The sequence below is a fragment of the Aquarana catesbeiana genome, linkage group LG07 (genome assembly GCF_042186555.1).
Source record: "Aquarana catesbeiana isolate 2022-GZ linkage group LG07, ASM4218655v1, whole genome shotgun sequence".
In the NCBI taxonomy this organism is placed as follows: Eukaryota; Metazoa; Chordata; class Amphibia; order Anura; family Ranidae; genus Aquarana; species Aquarana catesbeiana.
Window position 1 is genome coordinate 150,388,219 of NC_133330.1, and position 20,658 is coordinate 150,408,876.

At 44.5% G+C, this 20,658-nt stretch overlaps 1 protein-coding gene across 1 annotated transcript in view; it reads right to left on the reverse strand.

Annotated features, from left to right (window-relative positions):
- FAM234B (family with sequence similarity 234 member B) overlaps nucleotides 1-20,658 on the reverse strand; it is a gene marked incomplete in the record, with an annotated part of 274,001 nt that overhangs the window by 220,957 nt on the left and 32,386 nt on the right. Inside the window, 3 exon segments of the mRNA XM_073592718.1 lie at nucleotides 3,929-4,117; nucleotides 4,223-4,318; nucleotides 15,996-16,391. Coding sequence (XP_073448819.1) covers nucleotides 3,929-4,117; nucleotides 4,223-4,318; nucleotides 15,996-16,391 — 681 coding nt within the window.

The following is a 20,658-nucleotide window of genomic DNA, read 5'->3' on the forward strand; positions in this document are numbered from 1 at the left end:
AGTTATTGTGGTCGCCGACAAACTGGAAAACAAAGCACAGATAACCACCAAACCACCATGATAGACACTTAAAACCACTTCTAAGATAAACAAAGGGAGGAAAGTAACAGTTGTCCTGAAAGGCTCTTATTGCGCGTACACACGATCGGACTTTACGGCATACTTGGTCCGGCGTACCGGAATTCGATCGTGTGCGTGGGCTCCAGCGGACTTTGTTTTATCAAAAGTTTGACGGACTTAGATTTGAAACATGTTTCAAATCTATCCGACGGACTCGAGTCCGGTCGAAAAGTCCGCTCGTCTGTATGCTAGTCCGACGGACAAAAACCGAGGCTAGGGCAGCTATTGGCTACTGGCTATGAACTTCCTTGTTTTAGTCCAGTCGTACGTCATCACGTACGAATACATCAGACTTTGGTTGATCGTGTGTAGGCAAGTCCGTTCATTCGTAAAGTCCGTTGAAAAGTCCGCCGGGCAAAGTATGCCGTAAAATCCGGTCGTGTGTGCGCGGCATTAGAAATACCATCACCGGTAAGTCTAACTATACCTTTCTCAAATCGCCTTTCAGGACAACCTTGGAAAGGATAACCGAGAAACTTACCCTAAGGTGGGACTACTGCCTGCAGAACCTTCCTGCCGAAGGCTTGATCTGCGGTGGACAGTAAATCCAACCGATAGTATCGGAGAAATGTCGAATAGTTGGACCAGGTAGCAGCCTTGCAAATTTGTTCAGGCGTAGCACCGGCCCTTTCAGCCCAGGAAACTGCCGTAGATCGTGTGGAATGAGCAGCAATACCTGGAGGGGGCATTTCTCCTTTGGCTTTGTAGGCCTCTGTGATTGCCACTCAAAGCCATCTGCCCAGCGTACTTTTGGAAGCTCTCTCTCCCTTGCATGATCCTGAGAAAATCACAAAGAGAGCATTCGATCTTCTGAATGCTTTGGTTACTGTAAGAAAGTGTAACAAACATCTCCTCACGTCCAGAGTGTGAAAAGCTTCTTCTCCTGTTTGAAGGACCACTCTGTCTGCAAAAACTTTCAAGAAAGGTTCTGTAACTGCCAGAGCCTGGGAGCTCGCTGATTCTTCTTACAGAGGTGATGACCAGGGGTCTGGAATGCAATCTGGCCCACTGAATGGCAGGAATCAATGCCATAAGAAGACCCAAGACCGCCATAGCTGACCTGGCTGAAACTGACAGGTTGTTCTGAACTTGTTTCACCACTGATTGGATCTTCTCCCTTTTTTCCTGCGGTAGAAAGACTTTTTGGAGCACCAAGTTTATGGTATAACCCAGAAACTTCATCTCCTTGTGAGGGTTCCAAATTTGACTTTTCCAAATTTAGGAGCCACCCTAAATCCCTGAGGTGAGCCTGGGACGCCTGGAAAATTGACAAGACTTGTTCTTAGGAGTCTGCGAAGAACAGGTCGTCCAGATAAGGGACAACTGAAATCCCTCTCAACTTCAGAAGTTCCAGAGCTTCCTCCATTATTTTTGTGAAGATTCTGGGGGAGGATGAAAGTCCGAACGGCAGAGCTCTGAATTGGAGGTGCCAGACTGAGGTCCCCAGATCCAGGGCCAAGCGTAGAAAGCATTGAGAAGCCTGATTTATCGGAACATAAAGATAAGCATCCCTTAGATCTAGGGATGCCATGAAACAGTCTGGAGTCAATTTCGTAACTGAAAAAAATAATGTCCATCCTGAAATGCTTATACCGAATTGATTTGTTCAAGATCTTTAAGTTCAGAATCAATCAATACTTCCCCGAAGGCTTCTTCACCAGGAATATGAAAGTAGAAGCCCCTGCCATCCTGAGTTACCATGAGCCTCTTGGCTGTTTCTCTGATTAATGCTCTCCTCGCCCGGCCTGTCAGTTAAGGTGGACGGCTATGTCTTCATAGATTTGCAGTTGTGCAATACTCTTTCCATATTCAGATGATGGATTGAGTAGTGAATATTGATTTATTTATTTCTTGCATTAAGGTAAAAAATGTTTAGGAAGTAGCATCCCCCTTATACTTACTCGAGCCCTCATTCAATCCAGTGCTGTGCCCGTCTGCAGTGGCTTTCTACCCTCACTTCTTGGTCTCACAGGCTTTGCTGTGGCTTTCTATGGGGACACTCGGTGGAAAGGAGGAGCCAGAAGCACTGACAGGGGACCCAAAAGCAGATGTTCGGGGCCACTCTGCGCAATGGAATTCTGGCTCCCCTTTTCTGGCGCGTACCCCTACAGGAAGCCGCTTCCTATGGGGGCACTCGTGCAGGTTCGCAAGCTTGACCCCAAGCTCTCATCATCTGGCTTTGATTGACAGCAGCTCCTCAGCAAAGCCTGTGAGACTGGAAAGTGAGGGGAGAAAGACACTGCAGATGGGCACAGCACAGGATCAAATGAGGGCTCATGTAAGTAAAGACGAGGTAGCGGGGACCTACCTAAACATTTTTTACCTTAATGCAAGGAATGCTCAACTAAACACACAAGCCATGCTTATGTTTCCAAATGGGAGAAGAATCTTCAACGCAGCAAAACCCAGGAGAGACTGGCAACAAATCTGGTCCACAATCAGCTCATGCACTATAAATATAACCATAGCTTGATTCTGCATTTAAATCTGATACTAGGTGGTACACGGTCCCATCATGGCTAGCACACGTTCCCCTTTAACAGTATGAACCTGTTTTTTTTTTGTTTTTTTTTTGAATGTTTGCATTCAAATAAATGATGGAAGTTTTTTATAGCAGTTTTGTGGGTATTTGGTGATCCTGAGATCATGTTTTTTGTACTATTTTTCATGGATCTGTATTATTCCCAATACATATTCAGGTTTATCCTATTTGTTAGAACCAGATTTACCCTATAACATGCTTTTTCTAGTATATTTGGTACAAAATGAAATATTGCATTCTTTATATTGTACTCAAGTATCCACTGATTGTATCATTAAAACAAACGATTGAACGCTTGGACACCGGTTTAGCACTCATTAGATTATTGCTATGCAATAATCATTAGATTGTTATTATATGTATGTAAATATAAAAAGCCAACAGGGGTTTTATCCTCCCCTCTACTCTTCTAAAAATAACATTTTTATTTTTCTGCTGCTGTTGACGGATGGTCAAGAACAGGGGTCTCCAAACTTTTCAAGCAAAGGGCCAGTTTACTGTCCTTCAGACTTCAGGGGGGCCGGATTCTGACCAGTGTGGGTAGAAAATGCCCGGGGGTCAGGCATCAGTGAGAATAAACACGGCCTCAGTGTTGGTCAGTAGGAAGAGGGATAAGGCTCCATCATTGGTATTAGTGGAAGAAATAGTGCCCCATTGTTGGTGTCATTGGGAGGAAAAGTGCCTCATATCAGTGGGAGCAATAGTGCCCCAAGGGCCGGATGAAGGCAAGCAAAGGGCCACATCCGGCCCTCGGGCCGCAGTTTGGAGACCCCTGGTCAAGAAGATGAAAAAAGATTAAATTCTTCTCATTTGATATGCTGCCTTACTCTGAAATATTTCAGTAGAGGTGCACATTATTGGTGACTTACACGTTCAGTGAAAAAGTAGAAACCCCCTTCAGGCTTGAACTGGTGCACAGCAATGTGGCAGAGTCCCACTAATATTAAAACAACTGCTTCTGCTGCTCCTGATCCCAAAGCTGTCTGTTGTCTAGAGATTTTGAAAAGACTAATGTAAAATCAAGCCTCATAGGGTAAATGGCTTACATTTCCCATCTAAAGATACTAATGGAGACTCAACAGCATGTAAAAAAATTTTCAGCAAGAATGGATTCTAGACCTGCAAAAGCTGCTGTTACTTCAGTACATATGGGTCTGAAAAAGGCAATAATTTTCATATGAATATCAAACAAATCTAATGTAGCAAATTTTAAAATTCCAAATTAAATCATTCCTGGAAACAAAATCATGGAGAGACCCTTCTTACCTGTGGATGCACTTATTAAAGTTAGGAGTTTGGATGTTCCAGTTAAAAGACACATGTCATTTTGCTGGGTTTTCAAAACCAGTTGCCCACACTGAATGCTCCTGAGGTACTCCTGAGAATTTCTCTTCCACAGCAAACTCCCATTAATGCCAGAGAGTGCAGAAATACTGGGCTCCTGTTCTAAAACAACTATAGAAGAGAAGAGAAGGTAGCATTGCCGATTTCTGGTTAAAAAACACAGGAGCACAGGAACGTGCACAGAAATAAAGCAATATACACTCAACTACTACTTACCAAGTGAAGTGTTGGCATTGGGTGATACAGACAACAGGAGAATATCAGGTACTCCATCCTTATTCACATCAAACAACTCCATTGGAGAGGACACCTCTGTGCAAAAAAACAAAACAAAAAAAACAAAAACAATCAGAGATAGAGAAATATTAAATATATATATATATATATATATATATATATATATATATATATATATATATATATATATATATATATATATATATATATATATATATATATATATATATATATATATATATATATATATACACATACATACACACATATGTTTTGTCCAGTGTACTAAATAATGAACAAAATACCGTATTTATCGGCGTATAACACGCACTTTTTTTCCCCTTAGAATCTGGGGAAAATCGCGGGTGCGTGTTATACGCCGATCCCCCACTGACTGTGAGCGGAGGAGTGAGCGCCGCCGACATTCATACATAGCCGAGTGTACTCGGCTAGGTTTGGCTAGCTCCGCTCACAGTCACGCCCAGTCCCGCCCTAAGATGGACATAACACAGGGACTGGGCATGACTGTGAGCGGAGCTAGCCAAACCTTGCAGAGTACACCCGGCTATGTATAAATGTCGGCAGCGCTCGGCTCCCCCCACAGAACTACGAGAGGAGCCAAAAGAAGCCGAGAGCCGCCGAGAGACACAGGACCGGCTCTGTGTCTCTCAGCGGCGCCATATTTAAAAACTGCAGTGAGACTACAAGGCTGCAGCGTCACTGGGCAAGGCTGCAAATGACACAACAAGGCTGCAGATGACACAAGGCTGCAGTGTCACTGGGCAAGGCTGCAAATGACACTACAAGGCTGCAAATGACACTACAAGGCTGCAAATGACACTACAAGGCTGCAAATGACACTACAAGGCTGCAAATGACACAAGGCTGCATTGATGGGCATTTAAATGTAAGTTTTTTCCTTAAAAAGTTTTTTTCCTTAAAATTCCCTCCTAAACTGGAGGTGCGTGTTATATGCCGATAAATACGGTAATTGCAGTATTCTGGTCGCCCACAAAATCCAATCACACAATTTTCCTTTTCCAGTAAACAAATTATTGCACAAGAATGAAATCAGAGATTATGCAACCCACTTCAAAATCATAGCATTTTATGGTTCAGTTTTAGCTATATACAGTTGCATGTATAGAATGTTTTATATAATTTAGTCCAGTATCAATTCAACTATTTAAAAAGGCAAGGTTTAGTGATTATATTTATTTTATTTCTTTATAACTTGTAAGACAAATAATTTTGATATGTTGATTTAAAAAATGTATTTTCATTTACAGCCAGGAGGTCGAGTTCTCATTTGTTTACTTACTTTACTTAGCTGTTCTGATGAAAAATCCTGTTAGAAGATTAAGTAGTTTATGATAAAATTTACACAGGATGGAATCTGCAGTAGGAGAATCCTGCTAGGAGACCAGGTGCTGTCAGTGACAGCTTGCTCTCCACGCTGTGAGCAAACTATATATTCTGGAGCACATATATGTGGTGCCTTGGAAGAAAGTCCTGTTCCGCAACACAGCTGTAAAGAGGTTATGCCTACTATAAAGAATGAAGGTTTTACCCATAGTAATAGTGGGGAAGCTGTGCATTGTTTAACTGCAACTAATGTAAAAAAAATAAATACATATTAAAAATTTAACTGTGGTGTTTCATACATAGAATATGCACAGTTCTAAAGAACAAAGATTACATTTTTTTGTACTCAAAACTCTTTATTTGAAGTTCACTGAAGAACTGATGGTTCAGAAACATTTGGGTTATACTGCCACCTGCAGAAGGATTTCAACACTGGCAAATAAAAAAAAAAAAAAATATAATAATAATAATAATAATAATAATAATAATAATAATAATAATAATAATAGGCTAGTCTGGTATAACCCCTCCCACTGCCAGCATGCTTTTGTTTTGTAATAAAGCAGTGCCAAGGACAAGACCATAAACATAAAGGAATGGGACCTGTGTCCCTCAATGAACTCAAAAGTATTTTATGGTGAGTACAAAAATTCTATTTTCTTTCCCATTCATTGAGGGACACGGGATTCAGATACATTTGGGATGTGCTTTTTACCAAACACATTTGGTTGAACTGGATGGACCTGAATCTTTTTTCAACCAGATTAACTATGTAACAGAATACATTTTGACCTAAATTTATGAAGAAATTTGATTTTAGTGGATAGGCTTTATAACAAAGTAGTCAAAAATGAGGAAAGCAACAGGGTGAGACTTTAGATGAAGTGCGTGAATGCAATAAGGTAAATAGGCTTTTTAATGCTTGGAATTGATATTATGATTTTATGTATGTTTATACCCTTTATGGACCAATAAATCTTCCCAATTGTTCACCTATATACCTTATTGCATTCACGCACTTCATCTAAAGTCCCACCCCGTTGCTCTCCTCATTTTGACTATTACAGGGATGGAAACACATGACCTTACCAGGCCATGGTTTCATATAAAGTCCCAAGGGATGGAAATATGTGGCCTTACCAGGCCATAATTTCATGTAAAGTCCCTAAACCTTCTCTCCTTTAAATTATAACAAAGTAGAACATATAGTTTAAAAAAATAAAAAAAAAAACCCAGTGGTGATCAAGTACCGGCAAAAGAAAGCTCTATACTTGTAAAAAAAATATATATAAAGTTAAATTTGCGTACAGTGTTGCATGACCAAGCAATTGCCTGGTCACAAAGGAATTAAAAAACTTTCCAGAAGTAGTTAAAGAGACCCTGTCACCAACCAAAAACTGCAGATAAAAGCACAGAAAAATCAAGTATGGTAAATGCTTACTGTCTGAGCGACAACTTTGACTAGGGGTGTTGAAAATAAATCATAGCATCAATGCATCGCAATTCGGGTGTCCACGATGCGGCATCGATCAGCATAATCGATTGGCGGGTGACGTCATCCCGACATGCCCCGCCCCACCTGGGAGAGCATTCTCATCGTACTCCACTTACAAGTTTTAAACTGTCTTATTGACTCCCCTCTTATAGTACATTAAGTGCCCCACTGTACATGCCTTTTAAAAAATATGTAGCTACATACTGCATTTCAGACTAGAACAGCAAGCAGTGAGTCGGGCAGTCTGAGATACACGAGAGCGGAGGAGCAGTCTGAAATGCAGTATGTAGCTACATATTTTTTAAAAAAGGCACGTACAGTGGGGCACTTAATGTACTATAACATGGGATTCAGTAAGAAACAGTTTAACAAGTGTAAGCAGAGTACGAGTTTGTACTCTGCTTACAACTTGTACTGGCCCCATGCTTAGAGTTCAGCTCTGTCCTCCCCGTTAACGCATTCCACTGTGTTAACTCCTAGTGTGCTGAAATGTGCAACAGGGAAGAGCTGAACTCTCAGCACTGAACCAGTACAGTGAACTTCACAGGGCTGTTTGTCAGCTGCGGATTACATCAATCCTGCCCTCCCAGCAGCAGTGTGTTTTTCTACTATGTATGCCTGTACCATGAGTGCCAGTGTCACTGATCCCATCCCTCCACTACCACCATCTCTCTGCCTCTGATCCCACCACCCCTCTGCCTGATCCCTCTGCCTCTGATCCCACCACCCCTCTGCCTGATCCCTCTGCCTCTGATCCCACCACCCCTCTGCCTGATCCCTCTGCCTCTGATCCCACCACCCCTCTGCCTGATCCCTCTGCCTCTGATCCCAACACCCCTCTGCCTGATCCCTCTGCCTCTGATCCCAACACCCCTCTGCCTGATCCCTCTGCCTCTGATCCCACCACCCCTCTGCCTGATCCCTCTGCCTCTGATCCCACCACCCCTCTGCCTGATCCCTCTGCCTCTGATCCCAACACCCCTCTGCCTGATCCCTCTGCCTCTGATCCCAACACCCCTCTGCCTGATCCCTCTGCCTCTGATCCCAACACCCCTCTGCCTGATCCCTTTGCCTCTGATCCCAACACCCCTCTGTCTGATCCCTCTGCCTCTGATCCCACCACCCCTCTGCCTCTGTTCCCATCTATCCCTCTGATCCCACCATCCATCTGCCTGATCCCACCACCCCTCTGCCTGATCCCTTTATCCTTCTGCCTGATCCCACCACCCCTCTGCCTGATCCCTCTGCCTATGATCCTACCAACTCTGTCTGCCTGATCCCTCTGCCTCTGATCCCACAATCCGTCTGCCTATTTCCACCACCCCTCTGCCTGATCCCTCTGCCTATGATCCCACCTGCTCTCTGCCTCTGATCCCAACACCCCTCTGCCTGATCCCTCTGCCTCTGATCCCAACACTCCTCTGCCTGATCCCTCTGCCTCTGATCCCACCACCCCTCTGCCTCTGTTCCCATCTATCCCTCTGATCCCACCATCCATCTGCCTGATCCCACCACCCCTCTGCCTGATCCCTTTATCCTTCTGCCTGATCCCACCACCCCTCTGCCTGATCCCTCTGCCTATGATCCTACCAACTCTGTCTGCCTGATCCCTCTGCCTCTGATCCCACAATCCGTCTGCCTATTTCCACCACCCCTCTGTCTGATCCCTCTGCCTCTGATCCCAACACCCCTCTGCCTGATCCTTCTGCCTGTGATCCCAACACCCCTCTGCCTGATCCCTCTGCCTCTGATCCAAACACCCCTCTGTCTGATCCCTCTGCCTCTGATCCAAACACCCCTCTGTCTGATCCCTCTGCCTCTGATCCAAACACCCCTCTGTCTGATCCCTCTGCCTCTGATCCAAACACCCCTCTGTCTGATCCCTCTGCCTCTGATCCCACCACCCCTCTGTCTGATCCCTCTGCCTCTGATCCCACCACCCCTCTGCCTCTGTTCCCATCTATCCCTCTGATCCCACCATCCATCTGCCTGATCCCACCACCCCTCTGCCTGATCCCTTTATCCTTCTGCCTGATCCCACCACCCCTCTGCCTGATCCCTCTGCCTATGATCCTACCAACTCTGTCTGCCTGATCCCTCTGCCTCTGATCCCACAATCCGTCTGCCTATTTCCACCACCCCTCTGCCTGATCCCTCTGCCTCTGATCCCACAATCCGTCTGCCTATTTCCACCACCCCTCTGCCTGATCCCTCTGCCTATGATCCCACCAGCTCTCTGCCTCTGATACCACCACCCCTCTGTCTGATCCCTCTGCCTCTGATCCCAACACCCCTCTGCCTGATCCCTCTGCCTGTGATCCCAACATCCCTCTGCCTGATCCCTCTGCCACTGATCCCACCACCCCTCTGCCTGATCCCTCCATCCCGCTGCCCGATCCCACCACCCATCTGCCCGATCCCATCCATCCATCCCTCTGCCCGATCCCACCATCCCTCTGCCCGATCCCATCCATCCCTCTGCCCGATCCCTCTGCCTCTGATCCCACCATCTGTCTGCCTGATCCCACCACCCCTCTGCCTCTGATCCCCATCTATCTCTCTGATCCCACCATCCATCTGCCTGATCCCACCACCCCTCTGCCTGATCCCTCTGCCTCCGATCCCACCATCTCTCTGCCCGATCCCACCATTCCTCTGCCCGATTCCACCACCCCTCTGCCAGATCTCATCCATCCCTCTGCCCGATCCCATCCATCCATCCCTCTGCCTGATCCCACCACCCCTCTGCCCAATCCCTCTGCCTCTGATCCCACCATTCGTCTGCCTGATCTCACCACCCCTCTGCCTCTGATCCCATCTATCCCTCTGATCCCACCAGCCATCTGCCTGATCCCACCACCCCTCTGCTTGATCCCACCACCCCTCTGCCTGATCCCTCTGCCTATGATCCTACCAACTCTGTCTGCCTGATCCCTCTGCCTCTGATCCCACAATCCGTCTGCCTAATTCCACCACCCCTCTGCCTGATCCCTCTTCCTATGATCCCACCAGCTCTCTGCCCATGATCCCACCATCCCTCTCCCACTGGAGAAAATATGAATTTTTCTGACTGCTTGAATTTTTGGATAAAAAGTTTTTAACCATGCGGAGTAATCATGATGCATCGCGGAATCGAATCGTAGACAGGATAAACGTAATCGAATCGTGAGACCAGTGAAAATGCACACCTACTGGAGCTGCTGTGATCATATTCAAAATGGCAGCGCTTAGCAGCAGCGTCATGGCCAGGCCCGGGCATTTCAAGACTAAGCATCCAATGACATATTTTCTGGCCCCTTTCCCACTCTCCATGCTGTCGGTGATGAGGGGGGCCGGGAAAGAGAGCGAAGGGGGGCTTGGGAGGCCAGAGAACACAGAGGGGGCCAAAGAGCACTGGGGGGGGGGTGGAGATCACTGGGAAGGCCAGAGAGTACTGGGGTGCAGAGATCATGGGTAGGCTGGAGAGCATGGGGGGGGGGGGGGGATGGAGAGCTCGCCCCCTCGGCTGAAATGAATTGGTGGCCGGCCGGCTGCTGAGAGGCCGGGTGAGCGGTGTGGGCTAAAGTAGTAGCCCAGCTGCCTTGGGTCCAACATTGACATGCGAGCCGGCGGCCCCAGTGTGCACTATAACTAAAAGAAAATATAAATAACACTGCGCTAACCCAATGTGAAAAGCAGCTACATAAAATATGACCAATATTATAAACAGAAGTAAAAGTGAAATGCAGCGCTAAAAAAAGGGCCTGCTCAGGGCTTTTGGATATCTACTCGAGAAGAATTTAACATTTAAAGAACATGCCTAAAATATGTTAAAAATACTCTTTAAAAGGCCCACTTATAGTCCTTGGTATGATATAATGTTTAGAAGTGTGCACTACATAATGCACACCATAGTGTACAACGTGAAGTAGAAAGGATATGCAATGCACAGCATAGAGTAAAAAGTGTAGCTGTCCAGATATGAAAACTATAAAAGGTAAAAGGTGTGAATAAAGCAGCAATCCTGAGATTGTAACCTACAGTACAGCATCCAGAAAACAGAAGTTTCGACCATGTGATGTACAGAGTAGTGTAGAGGGCAATTCTTCAGATTATGTATTAATTACAGTATACAGAGCACAGTGGCTCTTATTATGCAGAGCTTACAGACAGCAGCACTGCAAAATATCATACAGCACGTAATGCAGTGGTCTGGAGCATGCAAGTAACAGCACAGTGTGCGGTGTGGATCGGACAGGAGTAAATGACCAACACTGCAAAGTACTATGCAGAGGGGGCTAAAGTATGTAATGCACAGCACATGGCAATTCAGAATATGGGCCAGTTCACACCATAGAAAACGCAGTCTTGATGCGTTCCAGATGCTTTTCTGTATGCGTATTTTTAATGCGTGTCAGGGTGTTGTCCCCCCCCTCTTTTTTTCTTAACCTTAAAGGCATGTGTGTTCCAGTGGATTTTTGATGCTTTTTAGAGTGTTCCAGTACAATCCAGTGCAGAAAAAATGCAGCATGTAGCATGTTCTACTTATATTTCTGGGACTGGAACGCACTGGAACTGCAAGCACTGGTGTGAACTATGCCATTAAAAACCATATAACCTACTTTCCATGCGTTTTTGATGCAGAAAAAAAATTTAAAAAAAAAAAAAAAAACGCACTGGACTACATGTAGTGTGAACTGGCCCTAAATCCCACGGTGGGCGGTCTGTTGCTATAGTCATTGAAATATATTATATATGGCTACTATGGCATGACCAGTCTATAGCACAGAATCTGTCACTGAGACATGAATATAAAAATTCTAATACTGAGAGCACCCATCACTGTCACATGAATGTACTACAATTAGCATCTGAAAAAAATCAGATTCAGCAGGGCCAGTAGGTGAAGCACTGGGGTGGAGGCGACTATACTCCTCATCTGTGAGACCAATGAGTCTGGGGATGCCCTGAGCTGCGAAAGAAAACAAGGCCCCTATGTGGATGAGATCAAACTGTAAGCAAAGCAGTACACCATGAGCTTTCGAACTCTGCCCTGCTATATACTTTCTCTCAATTGGAATGCATTCACACTTTGGCATTCATACAGACAGCGGCAGGATAGAACAATTTTTTCATATGGACGCACAATTCCCTTGTGTTCATTCTTCGTGAAGCATGTTATGGGTAGAGGTCGACCGATATATCGGCCGATATTTGGCTTTTTTTACTTAATCGGCATGTGCTGATAAAAAAAGCCGATTCAGCGGGACTTGCAAATGACTTCTGTAATAGAAGTCAATTGCAAGTTGTGTGAAGTTATCTTCTCTCCTCCTCTGGGCAGCCTGCCAAGTCTGATAAGAAGATACATTGTATCTCTTTCAGGTTCTTTTATCAATAGACTGAACTCCGTGGAGAAGTTTTCAGTTTAACCATTTAGGCTCGATTCACACAGGGGCAACACGACTTTAACGCGACTTTGCACGGCGACTTCAACGCGGCTTCAACGCAACTTCGGCGCGACTTCAGCGCGACTTTAGCAAATTACAACGCGACTTCAATCGCCTCCAGGACAGGCGACTTCGGCTGTGGCCAATCACAGGACAATCAGCTCTCTGGGAGGGAGGGGTTTTCCCTGCAAAGTCGCTTGACTTTGAGAGAGAGAGATCCGACTTGGAGGCGACTTCCATTGATTTCTATGGTACAGGTCGCCTACCAAGTCGGATCCAAGTAGTACAGGGAGTACGCTCTGAAGTCGGAGCGACTTCAGTAGTGTCTATTCAGATGCTCCCATTCACTTAAATGTGAATCTCTTTCTGGGGCGACTTGGGGCGACTTGAGGGCGTACAAGTCGGATTCCAAGTCGTCCCAGTGTGAACCAACCCTTAAAGACTAAATCTTTTCTGACACTTGTTGCTTACAAGTAAAAATCCTGTAATTTCTGCTATAAAATCACTTAGAACCCCCAAACATTATATATATTTTTTTTAGCAGAGACCCTAGGGAATAAAATAGCGGTTGTTGCAATATTTTATGTCACATGGTATTTGCGCAGCGGTCTTTCAAACGCAATTTTTTTTTTAAAAAATACACTAATGAAATTTAAAAAAAAAAAAAAAAAAAAAAAAAAAAAAAAGCAGTAAAGTTAGCCCATTTTTTTTCGTCCAAAAGTTTTGATTACCTGTTTTTGTGTATTTAATATTTAAGATATAGTTATTTTTTTCTAAATTCTACATACAAGTGAACTGATTGGAGGTTTGTTTTGTTTAATAAATGTTTAAATATAAAAAATTTTCTGTATCACTTATTACTTAAGGCTGCTTTCACACTGGAGCGGGCAGGCGTTGACGGTAAAACGCTGTTAATTTTAGCGGCGCTTTACCGTCATTTTAGTGGTGCTATTCGGCTGCTAGCGGGGCACTTATAACCCAGCTAGCGGCCGAAGAAGGGGTTAAATGCGCCCCTGAAGCGCTGCTGCTGAAACGCTTTGTAGGCGCTTCGGCAGCGGTGCGCATTCATTTCAATGGGCAGGAGTGGTGAAGGAGGGGTATACACCGCTCCAAAGATGCCGCTTGCAGGACTTTTTTTTAACATCCTGCCAGCGCATCGCCTTAGCGTGAAAGCACTCGGGCTTTCACACAGACTGCAGGGGAACCGTTTTACAGGCGCTATTTTTAGCCCAAAGGCACCTGAAAAACGCCCTAGTGTGAAAGGGGTCTAACTGTTAGATTTTATGAGATGAAGGGGAAAAAAAAAAAAAAAAAAAAAAATCGGTCTAATATATCGGCCCAAAAAAATCGGCATCATATATCGGCCATCGGCCACCGCGATTTCTAAATATCGGCTTTGGCATCGGCCAGAGAAAAACCCATATCGGTCAACCTCTAGTTATGGGCAAGGAACTGGAGTAAAGATGATTGCCATGTTAGTGTAATTTCTGGCAAAATGTGAATACAAGCCTCTCTCCCCACCAATACTTAGTTTGGAGGGCTTTATTTCCATTTCAATACTGCGCATTCCTATTAGGAATAGATGTAGCTAAAAGATCAGGCCAAAATTTGGACAATAGAAGATATACAAAACAATATGCTATACTTTACCTTGTATACCCAATTACACACACACACACACACACACACACTTCTTACACTACTAATCTCTTCTTTCTTATACTTCGAACTTGTACATACCGTGCTAACCCCTTTAGTTCCAACGCCCCCAATTTCCTCACATAGCACACATTTAGGCTGATATACTGTATATTCTCTTCTCTACCAATGCCAAATATCTTCATACAAACCCTAGGACTTTCTCAGCTAATTTTAAAAGTCTGTTCGTTTGGCTTCGTATTCTACCTGCACGATGAAGTGACCTGAAAACATCTCTGTACTCTTCTAAACTATAAAAAAAAATGTAAAAAATCATCTTTATGCAAATAACAATACCTATCAATTATAAAACACAAAAATCACATAATTTGAACCACTTAGGCTGGCCATACACCAGTAGTGAAAAAATTTGCTTCTATACCCCATCAATTTGATTTTCAGTTAAGGGGTTAAAATCGACCATTTTTTACCATAGTGGCAAGAAAATCAAAGAAGGTTGGAAAATGTTTCTTGGATAAACTAAATTCTACTTGTAAATGTGGTTTTCAAAAAAAAAGAAAAAAAAGTACTTATTGTAATCTGCATGTGCATCCCAAAATCAAAACGTAGAATTCAAAACATTGGCATAGAAATGGAACAAACTTTTTCAGGGTTTTTACATAAAATTAGTTGTGTCTATAATAGTACTATACTATAATAGTACTATTGAATGTTCTGACTAACAATTTTTCTGAATTTCCATACGAACCAAATTCCACTGGCATATGAAAATAAAGAAGGTTAACCGAGCAAGTCTGTTTTATATATGAATATTCAAATGTCAAATAAAAAAATAAAGTGCTTTTAATGTGATATTAATGAACTCAAAGTGCAAAAAGCCATAAATTATTATCCACACTCAATGCTTCTCATCCAATCCACAAAGTCCCATTTTGGTTAAAAACCCACTTAGCAGGTGCAGGTGCTCTGCGACATACATGCTTTAATGTGCTTGATCCACTCTGAAAATGGTGTCCCACATGGAATTGCACTCACCAGAATCTGTTGACCAACTATCTCTAGTTTGGTCAAACTCGCTTGTGGGGTATGTCCCCTTTAAATGCGTTGTCTGTTGCGCGGAGTTAATCCAATAGTAGAGATCCAATGGTATCATTCATAGGGAAAAGGCAAAAGAAAGCCAAGCTGGGGCTGTGCTTGCGTCATCGGGACGTAACTTCTGCCAGGCGCCATCTTTTAACGGGGACCAGAGTCGCTCTGTTGAGCACAGGAATTACTACGGCAGGCCCCGCAAACAAACCAATGCTGCAGAAACCGGGTGCCAGGTTCTAACCATCACCGTAAAAAGTTAGTGCAATGCTTACCTTCTTTTAAATAAATTTGTCATAATGGTTTTGCACCATGTGCTTCCTTTTATGATTTCCCTATGAATGGTACCATTGGATCTCTACTATCGGCACAACAGACAGCATTTAATTTTATTTTCACTACTGAGTTGTATTTTCACGGATACACTTTATAACTGCAGCAGTCAAATTCGTTTCAGTTGTTTAGACTTATCACTTAACACAAAAGCGACACCCTTGGCGCTGAACCAATTACTTTTTTCTTTCCACTGGCATATGGCCAGTTGTAGTCCTGATAACCCTTCAAATTCTTTATTACATCTTATGAGGCAACCCATTATTTTAACCTTTAAAATGTACAGAACTTGAACAGTCTATAGACCAAAATGGCTAGATTATAGAAATAAATAACTGCATACAATTCTGCATATATTATAATATTTTGTTTCTTAAAGTTTGCTTACCAGGCTCATAACCCACGTTGAGATACCAAACATGCTGTTGACTAGGCAGTGGACAAGGGATTAGGAAAGCACAAATAAGAACCATTATCATAGAGATGACAACTGTCAGAATGAAGACTGTAGTCCGCACATAAGACACCAATGAGGATGTTGCCTTAAGCTGTGGTTCCAGTCCAACTGTAGCAGCTAACCCCTCTTGTTTATGATCGATTTTTCGTTGCTGAACTCGCTTTGAAATTCTTTCAACATCAGAATCAGGTTCATTTGTTGTATGTTGGGTGCCCTTTCCATTCTGAAGTCCGTTATGCTGGATGTTAATGACAAGGTCATCCTCGCTCTCATCACTGTCTGCCTGTGTAAGAGGGTCATACTCCCGGAGGTCATGGGACTTTTTTCCTATAGGGAGAAAAAAAAAATCTGTTGTAACAAAACTATACAACAACATAAGCCAAATGTATTTTACAAAATCATTTAACACATCTTGTCACTTTTATAAATGGCCCTCTACTGTTTATTTGTGTCTGTATGACTCAGTCGAGCAAATTAGAAAAACTAAAAACTTAAAGTGGTAGTAAAAGTGAACTATTCTTAAAAACTTTCTCATCGCCCTCCTCCTAACTAGCCTAAGTACCCTGTATATAAAAAAAAAAAAAAAAAAAAAAAAGAAGATGGATTTGTATACGTACCTTTTTTTTAACCTGGTGCCGTCAATTGAGCCTGCAGCTTTGGCTCCCCACTTCAAGGAGCGCGCAACAGCAGCTGTGAATTCCCAAAGACACAATATCATCTATAGACTATTGGACTAGCCACTATCAGAGATCCCTCTGAAAGTGGTTACAACATCCCTTGTAATAGAAATAAGCATGACAAGACCACTTTATTGAGAAATCTTGGGTCAAAAAGACCCCAGATCTCTCATTTACCTTTAAAAAGCAAAAAAAAAAAAAAAAAAAAAAAAAAAAAAAAAAAAAAAAATTATATATTGCTTTTGTAGGGAAAAAAATTCCTTCCTGATCCCCCAAGAGGCAATCGGATATTCCCCTGGTTTAACTTTACCTATAAATGATGACCTGTGACCAGGGCCAGACTCATCATTGGGCTTGACTGGGCTTAAGCCCATGGGCCCCGCAGGTCCCAGTCGAGTGTACTTGGTTATACTCAGCTAGTTCCGCTCACAGTCATGCCTAGTCCCGCCCTATGATGGACATAACACAGGGACTGGGCGTGACTGAGCGGAGCTAGCCGAGTACCCTCGGCTATGTATGTATATCGGCGGCGCTCGGCTCCGCTCAGTCTTGCCCAGTCCCGCCATTGGACCCGTTTTATGTCCATCATAGGGCGGGACTGGGCGGGACTGCGAGAGAAGCAGAGAAAAGCCGTCAGAAGCAGAGAAAAGCCGAGATACACAGGACCAGCTCTGTGTTTCTCGGTGGAGCCATATTTAAACTGTAGTGACACTGACAAGTCACTGCAGTTTAACTGCAGCCTGGGCAAGGCTGCAAATGACACGGACAAGGCTGCAAGGCTGCAAATGACACCGACAAGGCTGTAATGCCACTGGGCAAGGCTGCAAATGACACTGGACAAGCATGCAGATGGACTCTGTGCAAGGCTGCATTGATGAGCATTTAATTGCAAATTTTTTTCCTTAAATAGTTTTTTTCCTTAAAATTCCTTAAACTCTTATCTTGAGGTTTGCTGATTGGTTATTGGCAGTTACGTAGTGCCTCGTTTACTGCTGTTGAGAAAACCAGTCTGCATTAGACAGTGATGTAATGGCGGACAAACGGTATCAGAGTGGCGCGCTTCAAAGAAAACTAAAGGTTTAAAGTAATGTATAGAAGGTAGGGCCCGAAAGTGACTCAAGCCTAGGGGCCCCCACCACCCTAAGTCCTGCCCTGCCCGTGACCGATACCCAGCCTGATGACCCAGTCCCACCTACCCAGCCTGCAGGCCCAGTGCCAGCTAAATCGGTTCCTGATGCCGGGCTTGCACCTGATGCCCAGCTTGCCGCTGATTCTTTCCGGTCTGATGCCCAGCTCGCCGCTGATTCTTTCTGGTCTGATGCCCAGCTCGCCTCTGATTCTCCCCTGCTTGATGTCCAGCCTGACTTTGATGCCCCTGTGTTGTCTGCCTCCAATGGGTTTATGCCCGCTGCCCAACTAGCTTTTGTTACCAGATCCAAACTTCCAGCCCCTGGTGGTGGGGCGCATGTTCCATTACCAGACTTGGGTGGCACGCCTCCCAGTGGGTTAAAAGACTCTGGCCTGAAGAGTGCAAAGAAGTCTGCAGACACGGAGGGGAGAATTCAAGACTTTTCCACACCCACATGGACTGTCAGGTCAAGGGCAGAATGGGGCGTCTGGAGGCCACTCCTTAAGGGGGGGGGGGGGGGGGGGGGGGGGACTGCCAGGACTGTGTCATTGCTTGGGCCACCTACTGGTGGCACTGTTTTCGGCACCAAAGGGTGTAGTTCTGGTGGCCACCAGTGGGTGTCTCCCAGATGTACATACAGGTAATCAGGCTGTACCTGATATGGACTGCTGGGTGTATATAAGCCCGCCCTTCACTGAGGCTCAGGGCTTCAGCATTTTCCTGCAAGCCGTGTCCCTGCCTGAGCCTGATTCGTACCCTGTTCCTAGAATCCTGATCCAGAGATCTCTCCCGTTTCCTGTTCCCACTACTGACTTTCTGCTCCCAGTACCTGGCTTCCTGTTCCCCTTTTCTCCTGTCCGGCTTATGTGTGTTCTCCCTCATCCCTCATACCAACATTAAACCTCATTTGCCACATAGTTGCCAAATTAAACAGTGCATTGTGGTCGGCTTGTAAGTTGGAGACATCCTGTAGGGATGTTATTCCACTGCATAGCTTGGTGTCATCTGCAAACACTGAAATTACCGTAATTATCGGCGTATAACATGCACCCTGATTTTAAGAGGGATGTTTCAGGAAAAAAAAAAAAAAAAAAAAAAACTTTCCACAGCACACAGACTCCTTTCCCTACAAAGTACAATGACTCCTTTCATTATAAAGCCTCCTGGGACAGCGCTGCCAGCATACCTTTAGGGGTTGAGAAGGTGTTGCTGACAGCCCTTTCTCATGCGCCGCTCCTCCGGTGTCACTCATTGTGGATGGGGGCTTCTGTGTGCCTCAGTTGATGCCGCTCTCTCGTGGACCCAGTCATGTGACTTTCCTCTGCTGTTTCATTGATGGTCACATGACCTCTCTCCTCCTCCAAACAAAAGCTACAATTGAGGAGGAGGCAGAGCAGGAGGAGAAGAGCGGCCAGAATAAGCGGCGTTGCTTGAGGTATTACAGGCTCCCGTTTGCAATGGGGGTGACACGGTGGGGGCCGTGTGTGGGAGGGGGCTGGCAGTGGTATTTTCTTAGCTGTTTGAAGTATGGCAGCGCTGTCCAATGAGGCGGACTGCCCAATCCCCGCCCCCAATTGGTAAAAAAAAAAAAATAGGATTTTTATAACAGCTTACCTGTAAAATCCTTTTCTTTGGAGGTACATCATAGGACACAGAACCATAGTAGTTACTATGTGGGTTATAGGCCACCTTCAGGTGATGGACACTGGCACTCCCTAAATTAAAAAGTCCACTCCCTATAAAACCCCTCCCACTGGTGGGAGTACCTCAGTTTTGTAGCAAAGCAATACACATGTATACCAAAGAAGGGAGGGACCTCTGTGTCCCGTGATGTACCTTAAAGAAAAGGATTTTACAGGTAAGCTGTTATAAAAATCTTATCGTATTTTCTTATCGTACATCACGGGACACAGAGCCGTAGTTACTATGTGAGATGTCCCATAGCAATGTCAACTGAAGGGAGGGAGACACAACAAAAGTAGGGCACCAAGAGACTAGAGGACTCATTCTGCAGCCTGCAGTACACTGCGCCCAGAGGCGATATCCTCATGATCTTTTACATCTACTTGATAGAATCTGGTAAAATGTATGGACCAAGTTGCGGCCTTGCAGATCTGAGGCTTGGTGATGCACTGCTAAAGAAGCACTAACAGCCCTGGTGGAGTGCGCTTTAATATGAAAAGGAGGAATTTTCCTCTTTAAACCATAAGCTTGACCAATCAGTTGACAAATCCATTTAGAGATTGTAGATTTAGACGCTGCCTTTCCTCCTTTAGGACCGTCTGGCAACACAAACAAAACATCTGTTTTATGAATCTGAGTGGTCACTTTCAATAGACCTTGACCGCCCTCACCACATCAAGAGAATGTAGTGACCTTTCTTCCGCAAAAACGAGGTTCTGGGAAAAAAAATGAAGGCAGAATAATATGCTGGTTTAAATGAAAACCCGATACTACCTTCAGTAGGAATTCAGGATGAGGCCGCAATACAACCTCATCCTTATGAATAAACCAATATGGCTCTTTACAAGAAAGAGCCCGCTCTGATATTCTTCTTGCAGAAGATATGGAAACCAAGAAAATCCCCCTCCCCCATCAAGAGGACCAAGGGAATATCTCGTGCTTCTTCCAGGACTGCTCCTCAGCCCAGAAGGCTGGCATCTGTTGTTACCACCTTCCGGGTAACTGGTAGAAAGGATTTTTTCATTTTCAAGATTCTTGGATATTAACCACCAATTGAGGCTCTGACGCACATCGGGGGATTAATGCATTGGAAGGTCCAGAGCTT